Consider the following 17,544-nt stretch of genomic DNA (forward strand, 5'->3'; position numbering starts at 1 on the left):
TTGTCTGTATTTGTTTTTTACATTTTTTGTCTGTATTAATTGCCGGGCTCTTATTTTGGTACATTTCAGTACATGATGCTGCTTATTTAAAAGCTAGTTACTTTTTGTTTGTAATTTTTTAACGTCAAACTTAACTCATATTAACCGTTGATTAAACTGAAGAATTATCTAAACGAGACAGGTTTTTTTTTTTGGCTGGGTGTCCCCCCGCCACCCAAAATAATTCCCAACCCAACAATATTTCTCACGTTCCACTATCTATTTCAGCTATTATGCAACAGTATACTGGGGGATTGGTGTTGTATACAAAAACGCATGTTTAAACAAAGTTTCCTTGGGTTGGCTAGCGTCAGCTTACTCTCCCACTTCCTCCCCCCCCCCTTCAAATTTCCCAACTTGCTGGCTGCAAGAAATCCCCATTCCTGTTCTCATAATATCTCCCTATATCACCTTCCAGATTCCAAGTTTACAAAGAAGTCGCCCCCCAGTCCCCAGATGAAGCATGTCGCCTCCGAAGACGCCCTGACCAACATGGCCGATACCATGCCTCCAGAGGGCGACCTTCGCCCCGCGCCCTCCAACTCTTCCACACTGCCGGCCGACATCCACAGGAAGCCGACGGCCAGAGTGACCAAGGAAAAGCCATCCTCGGGACCAGTCAAGGTGGACAAGCTCTCCGACTACGTGAAAGCCAAGAAAGCCAAGAACAATGAAGGCTTCAGGGTAGACTATTCGGTGAGTCAACCATTATAAACCATTTTAATGGCTCCATGCCTGGACGCACGAGGGCGCTACATGTATTTGGCTTAGAAATGACAGTGTGTGAAGGGTTACAAATTGCATATTTAGGTTGAAATTAGTGGTGCACTACCTCTTGAACCAGTGCGCTCATACGATGTGCCCCAAAAAGGTAGCTCACTTGAGAAGTGCCCTCGGAGAACATTTGAAGTCAATCCTGATAAAAGCGGGCACGGACATGCAAGAGTTTTCTGACATTGGTTTATCTAGCTCCCAGACCCATATTCTTTACATTCAGTGGTTCTTGAGTCTGGAGTGCTGAATGGTAACACATGGCAACCAATGAAAACTGGTGTGCAAATGAACAGGGCCCAATTTCACGGCGCATATTTAGGTTGAAATTAGTGGTGCACTATCTCTTGAACCAGTGCGCTCATACGATGTGCCCCAAAAAGGTAGCTCACTTGAGAAGTGCCCTCGGAGAACATTTGAAGTCAATCCTGATAAAAGTGGGCACGGACATGCAAGATTTTTCTGACATTGGCTAAATCTAGCTCCCAGACCCATATTCTTTACATTCAGTGGTTCTTGAGTCTGGAGTGCTGAATGGTTACACATGGCAACCGATAAAAACTGGTGTGCAAATGAACAGGGCTCAATTTCACGGCGCTGCTAAGCACACTGTTTTCTTCTAACAGAGCCTCCGTCTATTTCATTGAGACCGTTAGCATAAGCACAGCAAAAGGCACACTTACTTCAGAGGAAAAAATCGCTTAACTTAGCGACGTAACAATAGAAATCTCCATGCACGCGCGAGGGTTAACATGTCCACGCCGTGAAATAGTGCTTAAGGTTAGCACATTTTTCGGCTATGCTAAGCACAACTTTTCTGCTAACTGTTAAGCAGCGCCGTGAAATTGGGCCCAAATGTTTTCGTTGGATGGCGTAATCCTACTCACACCTATAGTGAAATTTGTATGCCTGGTTATGCCAAAAATTACTTTTGATTCTGGTGAGGTGGTTTTCCTTTATAAATGTGACCGGCTCCACAAAAAAGGGTATTAAGTCGCGCTGAGCATTATTGTGTAATGGCCCACTCAACATTAAGAGGGAGAAAATTTCGTCAAAATGTGAATTTTATTTTTTGTCATGAATGACATTTTTAATACCTACAGTTTCAGGTTTCATTCACAGAAAAGTTGATTTTGATGAATAAAACGGGAAAAAATAACCATTTTGTGCGCATCGTTCTGTTGTTCTACAACAGAGCCAGCTATTTCAAAGCCTGTTTTCTCAGTTGTGTAATTTGAACTCCAAGGAAGTAATTAATATGCAAATACATCATATTTCCAGAACGGGAGGGGCTATGGAACTCTTATTATATACCAAATGAAAGCTTACATTGTGGGCTTTCCAAACATGTATACAACTCAATTTCACTTTTTTGCGACATAATACCCTTTTTTGTGGAGCCGGTCACAAATATAATATCGTGATTTGTAATTATTGTCATTTCACTACCTCCACTTTCTTTCCTGACTGCAGGGTCTCCCAAGTGACCAAATTCACCCGATGGATGTCGCCAAGAAAGATGAAAACAAAGTGAAGAATCGCTATGCCAACATCATAGCATGTAAGTGGATGTCTACTACTGTTGAGGACATGTGTGAGAAGGTTGATAATTATAATAGGCTTTCAAAATTGGAAATGGAAAATGTTTACTTGTGCTCAGGCTCAAGCATTTCTCTGCACTTCGCTTTTCTTGTCAATAGAGCTTTTGCATTTAGAGATACCTCAGAGGGTGTTCTTTGTTATTTAAATTTGGTAGCCAAGAATGCGCAAAAGGATGACTCATGCCTATCCCAGCGATACCAAACCAATTGCCCTCTGACTCCGCCTCAACGCAAAAGGTCTATAAGGAGCAGACTATCCTCATTTCATCTTTAATCTGTCCTGTTTCTCCTAGATGACCACTCTCGCGTCATTCTCGACAAGCTTGACGGGGATCCCCATTCAGACTACGTCAATGCAAGCTACATAGATGTAAGTTAAGTGCTCGTAAGAAGACTTAGGCTGTGCCTGACTGACATGGCTACGGCTTTCAATTACACATGCGCCTATGGGAGCGGCTGTAGCCACTACCCATAGACCTGTGTGTTACCGCTAGCCACTGATCTAATGGCTTTTGCAAACCAGATGTCATACCTTTGCCTTGCTTTTCTGTGACAATAAACAGATACCATGTCTTACTTTGCTGAATCAAATGACTCATCTGTGTGTTTGAGGAAATACACTCCTAATTTGATTGTGATAACGTCTCTTTGTTCTTTTTTGTTTTTGTTTTTTAGGGATATAAACATCCCAGAAAGTACATAGCCTCACAAGGTATGTCGGGTTTAGAATTTAGTATTTTATTGGTTTTGATTCTTGAAAGGCAGACACTTTCTTACATTGGCCTAAATATATTTTGCATCAATTTAAAATAAAAAATAGGTATGTTAGGGGGCCTCATCAGCCTAAGACCCCCAAAAGATTCTGACAGTTTGCTGTGACCTATGACCCCAAACCAGTAGGCATGAGAAAAATCCTAGAGAACTATTTACTGTTGACGACAGTTTGACAATCTTTGTTTGAACCCATGCTAGTTGACTATAGTTAGACTAGTCTGGCTGGCTATTCCAGCCCAGCTTACTTAACGGGTAGTTGACTAACGGTCCTTGCCTGAACTTGCTCCATGTGGTCTTGGCCATCATTTAACTAGAGATATTCGCACGTTGCTATTGGTAGTGCGCAGGTGTAAGTAACGTCACAAATGAACTACTGCTGGTAAACATGTACAATAACATGTTAAGAATTAGCCGGTTTGGTATTTTAATGACCTGGGATGACATCGCTGATGTGATGTTACGCGATGTTACGCGCATGCTCATTCTGCGCGTTCATGCGCCTTTGAAACGTTCGATTATCCCGGATGATCCGTGACCCACATCATTGTGCACATGCGCAGTTGAAATACCCAACTGGCTTATTAGCTGCACACCATTAAAGGGGGTCTCTCGTGGAGCTTTTTTTGGTTTCTAAATCACTCGGACGTTTTAACCTTTATAAGGACACAGCAGACCCCACACTGTGAAACACTGTTCTATCAATCAACAGTCAGATCAGATACTTGACCACAAAGTCCCCAGTGGTCAGCAGCCTGGCTGCTGTCAGACAGCCACTGGTCGTAAAATTGATGGTTCCCATAATGGCCTGGAGGCTTTCCTTGTAATAGTCTTACATACTACAGCATACCAAAATTGTGATTTCACCGTTGTACAGGGAATAATGACATCATAAAGGTACTTAGGTCAGTCTAAGTTTACTAAGAAATGATGTCATCCAACTTTCGGTATGTTTTCCTTACATGACATCATATCCTATTTTCCCCCAAAGTTGCCCCTCTGAAACGGTATATAAGTTTACATATTTTCCCATTTCTGTCAATCCAGCCCCCATCTTTCTCTGTGTTCAACTTCTCCTTGGCCACAGCTACTTTAGCAATATTTTATAGTACAGTAGACACAATAGTTTTCATGTTATAAAAAAAGTTGTAGCGCTTGTGATCCGTATCCAAAAGACATAAATTAAAAGCTTGACAATGGCTGACGACTCCACACCATCAACTTCTGGCCATCAAAGTCTCACAAAAAGTAGAAGTGGACTCGGCAGTCGCCTTGGTATATCGCCACCGGCTGTCAAGAAAAGAAAGGCTGCCCAGAATAAGAAATACAAAATTGGAAAACACCAGATCAGTTTCGGGACGGTCTTCGAAGATTGGTTACGGTACAAGCAGCAAACACGAGCATGGGCCTTTAAGGTGCTTCTGTTAACAGCCATTTGTGACCGGCTCCACAAAAAAAGGGAATTATGTCGCAAAAAAAGTGAAACTGAGTTATATACATGGTTGGAAAGCCCACAATGTAAGCTTTCATTTGGTATATAATAGAGCTCCATAGCCCCTCCCGTTCTGGAGATATGATGAATATTTGCATATTAACTACTTCCTTGGAGTTCAAATTACACAACTGAGAAAACGGGCTTTGAAATAACTGGCTTTGTTGTAGAACAACAGAACGATACACACGAAATGGTTGTTTTTTTCACTTTGTTCATCAAAATCAACATTTCTGTGAAAGAAACCTGAAACTTCAGGTATTAAATGTCATTCATGACAAAAAATGAAAATCACATTTTGACGAAATGTTCACCCTCTCAATGTTGAACGGGCCATTACACAATAATGCTAAGGGCGACTTAATACCCTTTTTTGTAGAGCTGGTCACATTTTTTTATCACTGGTTGTTGGGGGGGGGGGGTTTCTTTTGTAAGAAATCTATTATCGTAATTCATGATTTGAACATTCATGTTCTTTGACACAGGCCCCAATGTAGCATCCACTAAGGACATGTGGCGCATGATTTGGCAGGAGAAAACAAACATCATTGTCATGGTAACGCATCTTGTCGAGGGAGGAAAGGTAAAAAATAACAACCCGTCTGAAACAGACACAGTTTTTTCATCAGTTTAGGACAAGTTTAAAGAAACTTTGTGACTTTTCACCGGTTACTTTCCTTGAAAATATCTTCCTGGTCGTTATTTTTGTCAAATCCATTAACAACTTGGGTGTTTGTAATTGGTCAAACCCTCGTCACCCATTTTTCATGAACACTGGTCATACATCAGTTCTGATTGGTCAAAACATAATTACCCATTACAACGATATATCTCAGATTTTACATTGATTACGATTGGTAGAAATTTGTTTAGCAGCTCTCATAAATACCTTGGTGCAGTACGTCAGTTCTGATTGGTTAAAACTCAATATCTCATTATTTATGAATCGGTCAAATGGTACACGTATTTGGATTGGTCAAAAATTTTTAAAAGAGCGTCACACAGAACAAAATCATATTTATCTGACTCTCATAATACGACAACCATATATTTGATACATCCATTCTAATTGGTCAAACCTTAATCACCTAATTTCCATAAACATATGACATCAGCTTTGATTGGTTGACAAATTTCTCCGTAGAAAAAATGTGAACAGTACTGGCCCACGACATCCAGATCCTACAGTGGGATTGAGGTGACATTGGAGAGCGAGTCAAAACTTGCCGACTATATTGTACGGGCCTTCAAAGTGAAAAAGGTAAGTATTATTGAATTGAAAAGTGCAAAATATTTCTTTGATGTCATGGTCGTTACAAAAGAGATACTGGCAGGTAATGTCCAACATTTGCAAACATTAACAAAACGAAACCACCAAACTATTATTAGGTACCTTACTTGACTGCTAGTAAAAAGTTGCCAGTGAAATCATGGTCCCTGGTGTGCTGCCCTTTCAAGAAAGTGTACTTTTGTATCATTTTCGAACGATGGTTCGGCGGAAGCATCGTTGAAGAAAATGGCTTTTTTCAAATACTGCCCCCAATTGACCAGATTTAGTTTAGTCCACATTCTGTTTGCAATTGGTTACATATCCCTGAACAGGTGCAAACCAGCTAGTCTGGTTCCCTGACCTGACAATGCCCTGACGTCTATAACTTGTTCTGTTTCATCTGAAGCGTCGTGTTTAATAGGGAACTAGACCTGAAAAATGTTGTCTGTTGCATTTTTTTGGCTTCCATGAACACTAAACTTTAAACGTGTCAGTGGAATGTTATTTGCTATAAAGTACTAACACCCAAATCTGTCCATTTGTTGTATATTATCTTTAATTTTTGTTTTGCTTTTTTTTTTGGTTAGGGCGACGAGGAAAGGAAACTCATGCAGTATCATTTCACGTCATGGCCGGACATGGGCCTGCCGCAGTACGCTAGTCCCCTACTCCGATTTGTAGCCGTGGTCAAAGAAGGCTGCGCCAAATATCCCGATATGGGACCAATTATTGTGCATTGCAGGTAAGGGTAAGGCTGGTCATTATGCCATAGTCGACGCCACGTTATGGGGAAGTTTTCTATTGCTAGAGAAATTAGGAACGAGGTATGGGTAATATTTATCTTGGAAATATTTTTAGTGAGAATCCTCAAAAAGTCCTGGAATTTCTTCCGATAACCATAATTTGGAAACTGACTAGGTTTGATTTTAAATCAAATTATTTGATTTTCATAGAGAAGGTTTGATTTTCATATGAGAATTTCAAGTTGAACTAAGAAATTAACCAGGGCAGGATTTGAACCGAGGACCTCTAGAACACAGTACCAGCACTCAACCAAGTGACCTTTCAGCCTCTTTATTGGTCAAAATCTGTGTTTAAAAGGGGCACTAGTCAGAAGCCGTAAATAAGATTGAAGGTTTTTCATCGAATGACCAGAAATCCAAAAGTTTTTGCGTAGCCGGCATCATCAAAAGAGTTAATTTTTGCCCCAGAATCCATCCTCACAACATTTGGTGAGATGCTCACAAAAGTTGCCTAGAGGCCCCATATGACTAGGGATCACCCAAAACTCACAATGTTGGCAACATATGTGATGCAATCAAGCTAAATGAGTCGTTTGTCGACCCGAGTCAAAAACAAAAATTATGACAGATTTGAAAAGAGCACAATCTCAGCATTACTGCTGTGAAAACCACATGCTGATACCATCTTTAGTTCAAAAATTATGGAAGTCGGAAAACCAAGAAATGTGATGAAGTGTTGTGATGTATTTTGGCCTGTATCTGCAGATGAAACTTCCCGACAAACGACTCATGTAGCTTGATCGCATCACATATAAGCTATGTTTCCAACCCCGAAATGCAAAAAATTTTGCCATTTTTCCGTTCTGACTTACTACACATATTGTGTGTATTTTTGCGGTGACTGTTTCAGCGCTGGGGTGGGTCGCACAGGAACCTTCATCACCATCGATGCCATGCTGGATCAAGCCAAGGGAGAGGGACAGGTGGACGTACTGCAGTTTGCCACCAATATGCGAGACAGAAGGGTCAGGATGGTCCAGACGCAGGTAAGCGGCCCGGTCTGAACGCAGCCTCTTTATCTCTCACGGTCCGTAGGGGAGTGTGGCGTAGTAGTTAGGGTTCGTGACTCTTGATCAGGGGTTCGAATCCAGCTGTTGGCCATATGTTGTGTCCTTGGGCAAGCCACTTCACCCCCACTTTGCCTCTCTCCACTCAGGAGTATTAGTACCGACATTAGTTAAAGCTTTTTACAGTCACGTATTTAACGCTATAACTTTTAATTTTTGTCTGATACCAAAAGATTCTCTTTACAGCCCTGTAAATCCGCCTGGTACAGAAATATCTATATTATTTGTCTTGAGAGAGAGAACTGTTTTTATCTTTAATGTTTCCCAATTTTAAACACTGCTCCAGCCGATACACGTAATTGATCATTATATCAGTTTTAGATGTTATTGGTCTTTTTGAAATAATACTCCTCTATCATTTCTTTTAATGTCATTGCTAAAGTCCTCTTGTTTTAAAGGGAAAGTACAACATTTGCTTTTGCTGCACTTTTCAGAAATAAATCGATTTGGAGGATTAGTATGTTAAAACAAATATTGTTAAATAGACTTGTTTCACGTTTTGGGCTTGTAGATGCTGGAAAAACCAAGAAAACCATTCATGTTCTTGTAGTCTGGTTCCCTGACCCCATTTAAGATGAAATGGAGAATTTATAGACTTTAGGGAATTGTAAGGTGAGAGAATCAGTCTAGCAGGCTTGTACCCCTTCACAGTTGTGTAATCAATTGCAAAGAAAACGCGGAATAACTAATTATGAAAAAGTAGGAGCAGTTTTTTCAAAAAAGCCAGTTTTCTCCAACACTGGTCGGCCGACCAGCGTTGGAAAAATACAATTTTTCTTGAAAATGTCAGCACACCAGGAGCCATGATTTTACAGGATGCTGTAGACTGTCATTCCCTAACAATCCAGTATGGTATTTTGTGATAATTTGATCATTTCGTTTTGTGATGTTTGCAAATGTTGTATCTTCCCTTTAAGTATATGTAAGTGCCACGTTTCTATTGCAATTTGACCACAATTCAGCTTTTGGCTATTAAGGTCGAACGGCAACAAACTATTTCAAATTCGTTAGCTGGGGAGTAACCTGCGATGGACTGGCATCCCATCCAGGGGGAATAGAAATATTTTCAGTCGTTTCGTGCCAAGGAAACTGTAGATAAACGCCGGCCTGATGAGCCAAACAGAAAACAGACATCACTTCTTTTTTTTTCTTGTATTGCCTTCTATGCGTCCCAGGAGCAGTATATGTTCATCTTTGACGCCCTCCTGGAAGCGTTCCTCTGCGGCCAGACGTGGGTCTCCGTTGATGACCTCAGGCAGGCAATGGACAGGCTGAACACACCCAGCCCAACTGGGCGCTCCACTCTCATGCAAGACGAATTCTCGGTACGTCAATCCGAAAACATTCAACAAAATGTCAACAGTGTCATAAGTGGATCCAGAATTTAAGATTTGTATATGGGTCGTTCTAAAAATTTAGGGTCCAAAGTGTGACATTTTTCCCGCCCGTTACCTTGGTACTTTGTAACTTGCCATTCAAGTATCATTTAAAGAATGAGTTCACGACCATTTTGTATTTGTTGGGTAGGTAGTTTGCTATTCATAATCACTCTTTGAGGAGGACTGCATTAAGGAGTGTTCCAGAATTATATAAATATAGATGTCAGATGTAACGTGGATAGAAAAAAAATAGACCCCAAATTTATGGATTTTTAGTTCTTGGCGATTAGGGTTCACTGCAACTTAGATATTTTTCTGTGTGGGGAGGGGAGTTTTTGTAACCATTTTTCAGCATCATTTCTCTGCGTCTTCTTCAGAAATTGACAGTTCTCCAACCCCCAGCCAAGGCGGACCGCTTCCGTGGAGCGAAGGACCCTATCAACGCAAACAAGAACAGGTTCCCTGATAACCTTCCATGTAAGATCAACAACAATCTAGCACCATACACCTGTCATTATGCCACCTGTTAATAATGAATTGATCAATACTGTATCAAAACAAAGACAAGGCGAGCATAGTCAAGCTGGCCCAGAATGCACAAGAATCTTTTCCGTTGACTCAGCATGGCTATTCACTGGAAGTCCTTTCATGCATCTGGTCTACACAATGGGCCGGATTGAGCCCATTCATTGACATTACTGGGTAATCCTATACAATAGCACTGCCCAGTTCACAAGTGACATTCCGTCAGTCAGTCAGTCAGATGAGGTTCAAAGAGGACTCTAGGCTGGCCCTCTGGGACCATCAAAATCATGTGTAACAAATTGTCAGTGGCAGTGGAATGATTTCTAAAATGAGGGTTGGGCTCTCCATTTTTGAAAAATTTAGTATTCGGTCACTCGAAACTGCATTTGACCGAATATTCAGATATTCGAAACTGCCAGCTGCAACTGCGTGCTGCACTGGTAAAAAGTTGCACAAAGAGCGTGCCAGTTTTGTTGAAATCTGTCAGGATGGGTACAGTACCCTTAAACTGACAGTCTTTTACACTGGGTTGGCACACCTCCAGAATCAGAAATATGTGTGTGCAGTTTCCCATATGGTGTTGGAATTTGCGAGGATGGGTATGGTTCCTAGTAAATCATGCTAGGGAGTTAGGGTTAAAGGATGTGAATGATGAACCGCCGTCAACAAAAATGTTACCATCGACAAAAAAAGTGGCACCTGACAATAAATCGCTGCAACTTTTCAATAAAAAAATCATAGTGGTGTGTGTATATGCATATTTTTTTTTTTTTTGAATATTCAAACTTGCAAAAAGCTTTTTGAATTGATTCGGTTGATGATTGAATGTTTGAGTATTCGGTAAGTTCAGGACAGGCCTAAATTGGGGTTTATGCTCAGTATATACATTTCTATAGTGGAAATCTCAAAGTAGAGGGAGGCTACTGTCGCCTATATAATTTGTTGAATGTATGCTTTTGTAAAAACAACATGTTGAGAAAAATAAAGTTTTATTACATTACACAAAACTTCAATAAGAATGTTGAATAACACCTTGGAATTTGAACCACACACCTGTACAGGGCGAGTCAAAAAAAGGGAAACACAAATGGCAGGACCATTTTTTTTAATGAAGGTCTGCATGTAGCACTTTCACAATCTAGGATATGAAAGCCCAATGAATAAGCGTTCTTTTAGTACAAGAATCATTACGGAACTTTAAACACAACCACCATTTTAAAGTTCTGTTCACGCATCACAAAAAAAGGTAATTGTTCTTTCAACAAACTGAAAACAATTCACAAAGGAATGTGTGTGAATTGTTTTCGTGTTGCTGAAAGAACACACACTTTTTTGTGATCCAAAATTCATGAAAAGTTTTTGCTAATTCTATGACACAGGTTGTTTAATACTTGTCCTGAGATCTCCCAAGTTCAAAATGTAGTTCCTGTGTTGTTGAAACATTATTTTTTTATTAATCACAGTGGATCGCGGCCGACCGTACCTAATGACCATGGGTACAGAGCAAAGTACCAACTACATCAATGCTTCATTCATTAATGTAAGTCCAATTCCATTTTTTTCTGAAAATTCAGAAAGGTTTTAACTGTTTGCAGTGGCCTCTTCCATACAACACATGGCTTTTTCGCTAGTTGATATGGTCTTTTTGCACAATTTTAGTGTACCCCACTTTCCAATACTTCAACTTGCTTGGAAATTGAACAAAATTAAAATCATAGGATACAAAAACATCCTGTGAAATCACTTACTGTATTTGAATCTTTAGTGTTTGGTCTTTTTTTCCAACTTTCACTCGGGAGGTAACACACTGAGTATACAGTGTTTATATGTCGGTGAAGGGCAAAACCTAATTTGATTTATATCACCCTGACGCAGAATTCCATCTTATAATAGTTCATGCGGTACCCGCTGCTATGTACATCAGATTCGAACCAACCAACCGATCCAGTTAGCTCGGTGGTCGAGTGGTAAGACATCTGCACTAAAAAACAGGAGGTCGTGGGTTCGAGTCCCACCCGAGTGATTTTTTTCCATCTTTCACTCGGGAGGTAACACACTGAGTATACAGTGTTTATACGTCGGTGAAGGGCAAAACCTAATTTGGTTTGGTCTTTGGTTTTTTGGTTTTGACTTGCGATTTACTTGTGAATAGACTAAACATTCGACGTGCGACCTGACTTGAGACTAGACTTGCGATTGACTCGTGACGGGACTTGTAATTGACTTGTGATTTCATTGTGACTGGACTTGTGATTTATTTGTGACTGGACTTGTGATTACTTGTGACTGGACTTGTGATTTCCTTGTGACTGGACTTGTGATTTCCTTGTGACTGGACTTGTGATTTACTTGTGACTGGGCTTGTGATTTCCTTGTGACTGGACTTGTGATTTCTTTGTGACTGGACTTGTGATTTCCTTGTGACTGGACTTGTGATTTCCTTGTGACAGGACTTGTGATTTACTTGTGACTGGGCTTGTGATTTACTTGTGACTGGACTTGTGATGTACTTGTGACTGGACTTGTGATTTACTTGTGAATGGACTTGTGACTGGACTTGTCGTGGCCTCGACTACAACACTGATGAACACATGAGGGTTGCAAAGCTACGGAGAAAATAAAGACACAAATCGGTCATTGTCACTTGTACACAGGGCTACTGGAAGCGAGATCAGTACATCATCACACAGATACCCATGCCCAACACCTCCATCGACTTCTGGAGTATGGTGTATGACTACAACTCCTCCACTATCGTCATGCTGAACCCCCTGGATCCTAGTGATGAGGTTTGTGTGTGCTGATCAACTTCACTTGCCCTTTTCTATTCCAATTTATTCCAGGCCAGTTGTCACTTAGGGCACATGCGTGTAGTACGCTGTGCGTAGCCCAGTGTGATCATCCAAGCGTAGTTATGAACAATGAGCACACGTACACTGAACAAAAACGTGTGTGCTGTGCTCGAAAACTCCCATCTATTCAACCAAGAGCAATAAGAGGTGCCACTGAACAGGTTATGCGTTTTTTATGACTAATAAAAGTTCACCGAACTTTCGCCTTCTAGAAAATACACCGGTCAATGCAAATCTTGTAGCAATCGCAGGTGAATGATGAATGAAATGTGTAAGTGGGGGAATGCACTTCTAGCCATCTTCCGGCTCACAGCCTGTGATCGAGCCGCGGTCATAGCCGTCTGCCGGTGAGGAGGGGTTAACTTTCATGTTCGTTGTTTTGGTCTCTGTTTTATTACAGACAATGGATAGATACTGGCCAGAGAAGTCCATGTCAGCCTATGGTCCATACAGCGTACAACTAGTGTCAGTAGAATCCTACGATGGCACTATCTGCAGGACCTTCACTCTAGACAACATGAATAAACCTGTAAGTCGAAAACTTCTATAATCTGTAAATTTCACTCATTCATGTGTAATGTGTGTACTTTAGGAATTCTGACTGTATGAGAGTATAGACAAATGTTTTATGTTGGCGAAAGCAATGCCCAATATTGAATTGACATCTCTCTGATGCAAAATTCCATGATGCGAAATAGTGACTGATTGGGGTTCTGTATCTGAATCAAACTGGCCAGCTGACCCCTGCAAGCTCTGTGGTCGAGTGGTGAAGACATCTGCATTTAGTAAGCAGAAGGTCGTGGGTTCGAGTCCCACCTGAGTCAGCTTGTGGATTTTTCCTTACAAGCTTTCAGACAGCACTAAGTATGGACCTTTATCATGCTGCCACCATTTCAGCCATGCTCCCTGTATCCAGTAACAGTACTGAATGATGTTTTTTGTGCAAAAAAAGGAACCAGACTATTCTTTCTTCCAGCATCGCTTTGGTAACGTTGATTTGAATGGGGAGAAAATCAAGATGGCTGCAACATGATAATGGTCTATACAGGGCTTATGTAGGTGAAGGGGGAAAACCCAAACTTGCATCAATTTTTTGTTTCAGCATACTCGTCATTTTGACTTGTGATGGATTTGTGGTGGATTGACAACAACCTTGACTAACAGTAACATTCTTTGACCGTTACAGAAAGACGATGCGCACACCGTGCGACAGTTTGAGTTCCAAGGTTGGTCCTCGGATGCTGAGATCCCGTCTTCCGCGATGTCCTTATTGAAGCTGATCACGTACCTGGAGAGATGGCTAGAAGACCACGATGGGCCAGTCACCGTCCAGTGCCTGTAAGTCAGTCAGGAATCTCAGATTTTCGTTGAAACATTTTGAGAGGAAATCTGGGAAAAGTTTTGAGAGAAATTCAAATCGTTCTTTACCGAGTATTACATGATGTTTACTGTCCAAAACCTCACTGCAGTAGTTGAAACATGTTCAATTCAACGTTTGTGAATTCAGGTGCTTTGCCAATTAAACTATTCTTCTCTTTGTAAACAATCTAAAAATAAGATTTTTATTTGGAACTTTTTTTGCAGAAATGGGGTCCGTAGTAGTGGACTCTTCTGTGCTATTCTGTCCATGCTGGATAAAATTAAAGCTGAGAAGATTGTGGATGTCTTCAATGCCGTCAAGAGTGTCCGAAACACCCGGCCCTCTGGAGTTGCCTCGCTGGTAAGGAATCAAAAAAAAATTGAAAGACGTAGCTTTCTTTAAGGCATATAGGATCATATCGCATTTTGTGTAGTTTGTTCTTTTCCAATATTAACACCACTCAAAATCCAAAGACGATTGTCCAAACCCAACGTGTTTGAAGTTTCAGCGCAGTGGCTGTTACGCCTTTTGAGAAAACACTGAAAAATCACGCACAACCTTGCGATCACGAAACACGATTTCGTCAATAGCACTCTTTATTTTAAAAAAATCAGTCAATTGACTGATCGTTGGAGATGCCTACATTTCTTGATTTATTGGCGAGCTGCGAAGCAGATGCGAGCCTATGTAATACCAATTTCCGTCCGTCTGTCCGGGCGCCCGTCCGTCCGTCCGTCCGTCCGTCCGTCCGTCCGTCCGTCCGTCCGTCCGTCCGTCCGGCCGTCCGCGTTCAGATAAAAATGTTTAAGTTTTTGGTTCTAGCTAACTTGGGGAAAAAAATTAAATGCAGTTGTCATGTATCATCTTTATAACTTCAGTTAGGTTCATATCATTGCAGTAAATTTTATGATTTATTGAGGAACTTTAATTCAAGGAAATGTTAAAGTTTTTAATTGTTACATGTACATGTATACTGGTATAACATGTACTGTACTCGTGTGTATACCGGTATAACATGTACATGTACACTTTGCATTTTGGGGATGTGCATGAGCTTCTGGTTTGATCTTTTAGTTTATTGGGTTGGAGTAGGGATGGGGTAGGGGAGGGTGGGGTGGGGTGGGTTGGGGGATAGGGTTGGAGTTAGGGTTTGTGTGAGTAGGATGAGTAGGGGAGCTAGGATGGGTGGGGTGGGGTGGGGAGAGGGGTTGGAATACTGGGTTTGGGTAGGGTGGGGATTTGTAGGGGTGGGGTGGGAACAGGTAGGGAGAGACAGGTAGGGGGAGACAGGTAGGGAGAGGATGGGCATGGATGTAGGGGTTGGGTTAGGAGGGGGTTGGGCAGGGGGCGGGATATAGGATCGGAGTAGGGGTTGGGTTGGGGATGTGTAGGGATGGGTAGGGGTGGGTTGTTGTAGGGGTTGGATAAGGGGAGGGGGCAGTATGTAGGGGTTGCATGGGGTCAGGTGGGGATGTATGGGTGGGGGGATGGGGTGGGCGGGATATTGGAATTCGAGTAAGGGTTAGGGTGGGGATGTGTAGGGTGGGTAAGGACAGATAAGGGAAGATAGGGTAGGTGGGTGTAGGGGGTTGGGGTAGGGGAGGGTACGGGTCAGGGGAGGGGGAAGGAGATAGGGATTGGAGTTTGGGTGGGGTTGGGATGTGTAGGTGATAGGGTGGGGATGGTTAGGGGAGGATGGAATGGGTGTGGGTAGGGGGTTGGGTGGGGGAGGGGGCGGGTTGGGGATGGGGTAAGGTTTTGGGATGGGGTAAGGTTTGGGGAGGTGGTGATGGTGCTGTGTCTACATGTACATGTATGTACCCATTCTTGTTCTGCATTTGTGGCGACTACACAAGAGTTTTCCCATGGTAATACAAGTATGGGGAGCAGAAGACACTGTTGGGGCTGCAAAAATCCACAACTGGGTCCTAATTACCCTAACAATGGAAAACTCCCCCATAATACAGTGACGGCTAACCTATATACACATGTATTTATTAGGTAATCTGTTAACTTTTTATGTTGACATTTAAAAACTGACCCCTACACCTAGGCACATCAACAAGAATCCTGATCCCCTTCCATCATGCCCATCCCCAATCCTACCTTCAGCCTCCCTTCCTGCCTTGGACAGCGAGCCATGGCGGCTTCGCCGTTCTAGTTCTAAATGACAGCAAGCCAGACGGAATAATTTCACGGTGTGTTTTGTACCAGTTCGATCATTAATTGAAGTAAGGTCTTGGATGTTTATTTGATAGGTTGCTTTTGGGGATATATGCAAATGATCCTATATATGCCTTGAATACTGATTGGTTTGGCGTGACCCTTGAAGGCCAATCTGAATGAGTGCAACCTCGTCCCCAGTGCTTACTTTATTTTCAACCTTGTTTCCAATTGTAAGCCCTGGATAGGAAACTTTCTTCCTGTATCCTGATTCGATACCGCAATTGGTTAGTAATGGATTTATATCGTGTAGTTGGTGTTATTATTTTCCAACGTGCATTACATGTTTTCACGATCATTGTAATTATAACGTTTAAGCCTTCTCAAAAATACTCCTTTTCATTCCCAGTTTGCTCATTTTAATATGAAATGTGATACTGCATATTGGCGGGCCAGATTGTAACATTTTAAACTCAAAAAATCGTGCTTTCATAACTCACGGCGCGACGAATTGAAGCAGTTTTTACCCCAGACACCGCATACAAAAACAAACGCTAATGTAATGCACATGCAGGCACCAGACTACTCCTCATTTGCATACGTGTTCAAAAATCTTGCACATGCAAATGGTCCAATACCAGGGTGAGAGAGCAGGTAGTCGTGGGCGCGTACTGCTCGACACCCTGGGTACGAGGTTGGAACGAGTGTTATTACAACAATGTCTGACATGTCATCCTTATCCCTTTGCTTTATAGGAACAATACAAGTACTGCTACGACACAGCCCTAATGCACCTGCAGTCCTTCGACATCTACGAGAACTTCAGGTAGAGTTAAAAAAATAAAAGCTAAGCTAACGAGCAAGTGTTACCAGCCACAGCGGAGTACCAGGTAAACATTTGTCACAACTTGACGTCTGTTGAATGTTCATGTGACACTTTTAGAAATTTAGGTTGTAAGTTTACACATGTGTGGAGTCTGGCAGGACATGGAGGATTACAGCAGGCATGGTACTTGGATTACCAGTGATAGCAGGGTACCGTCTGCTAAACTTCCACCGTAAACAACAGCAATGGGCTTTTGTGTTTTCTACCAACTTAAAAAAAAATCTGACTTAGGCCAAAAAAAAAAAGTCTCCGGTTTCTGGTATGCGCGCGCGTCGCCGTAGCCATGCGCGTCGGCAAAATGAAAAAGTATTTTTTTCAATACAAGATGATGTTTCAAAACCGCCAAACTCACTGGTTTGACTGGAATTCTGCTGCTGCACAATTTTAACGTGTTTTTAGATGGGGTTATGATCGTGAATAAGATTTATGTGGCCTCTCTGGACTCCCATATATTTGCACTAAGTTTAGTCGGGCACCATTTGCAGTCATCAGCCGACATTTGAAGCCAAAAAAAAAAAAAAAACCAGGTAAAAAAAAAAAAAGACCGCGTCGCCGCACCACTTTT

General features: G+C 41.8%; 1 protein-coding gene across 1 annotated transcript in view; it reads left to right on the top strand.

The window, feature by feature from the left end:
- The window catches only part of LOC119736667 (receptor-type tyrosine-protein phosphatase F-like), a 57,651-nt gene extending 40,725 nt beyond the window's left edge, over positions 1–16,926 (top strand). The window contains exons 28-43 of the mRNA XM_038210682.1: positions 458–735; positions 2,284–2,371; positions 2,705–2,781; positions 3,087–3,123; positions 5,160–5,257; positions 5,819–5,935; positions 6,532–6,686; positions 7,598–7,733; positions 8,990–9,139; positions 9,571–9,670; positions 11,182–11,258; positions 12,373–12,507; positions 12,971–13,099; positions 13,757–13,908; positions 14,155–14,290; positions 16,849–16,926. Of these exons, the coding sequence (XP_038066610.1) occupies positions 458–735; positions 2,284–2,371; positions 2,705–2,781; positions 3,087–3,123; positions 5,160–5,257; positions 5,819–5,935; positions 6,532–6,686; positions 7,598–7,733; positions 8,990–9,139; positions 9,571–9,670; positions 11,182–11,258; positions 12,373–12,507; positions 12,971–13,099; positions 13,757–13,908; positions 14,155–14,290; positions 16,849–16,923 (1,940 nt within the window). The 3' untranslated portion in view covers positions 16,924–16,926. The remainder of the gene's footprint in view (positions 1–457; positions 736–2,283; positions 2,372–2,704; positions 2,782–3,086; positions 3,124–5,159; positions 5,258–5,818; positions 5,936–6,531; positions 6,687–7,597; positions 7,734–8,989; positions 9,140–9,570; positions 9,671–11,181; positions 11,259–12,372; positions 12,508–12,970; positions 13,100–13,756; positions 13,909–14,154; positions 14,291–16,848) is intronic.
- Positions 16,927–17,544: the final 618 nt, after the last annotated feature.

This window comes from Patiria miniata, unplaced genomic scaffold (genome assembly GCF_015706575.1).
Source record: "Patiria miniata isolate m_02_andy unplaced genomic scaffold, ASM1570657v1 HiC_scaffold_3, whole genome shotgun sequence".
Classification (NCBI taxonomy): domain Eukaryota; kingdom Metazoa; phylum Echinodermata; class Asteroidea; order Valvatida; family Asterinidae; genus Patiria; species Patiria miniata.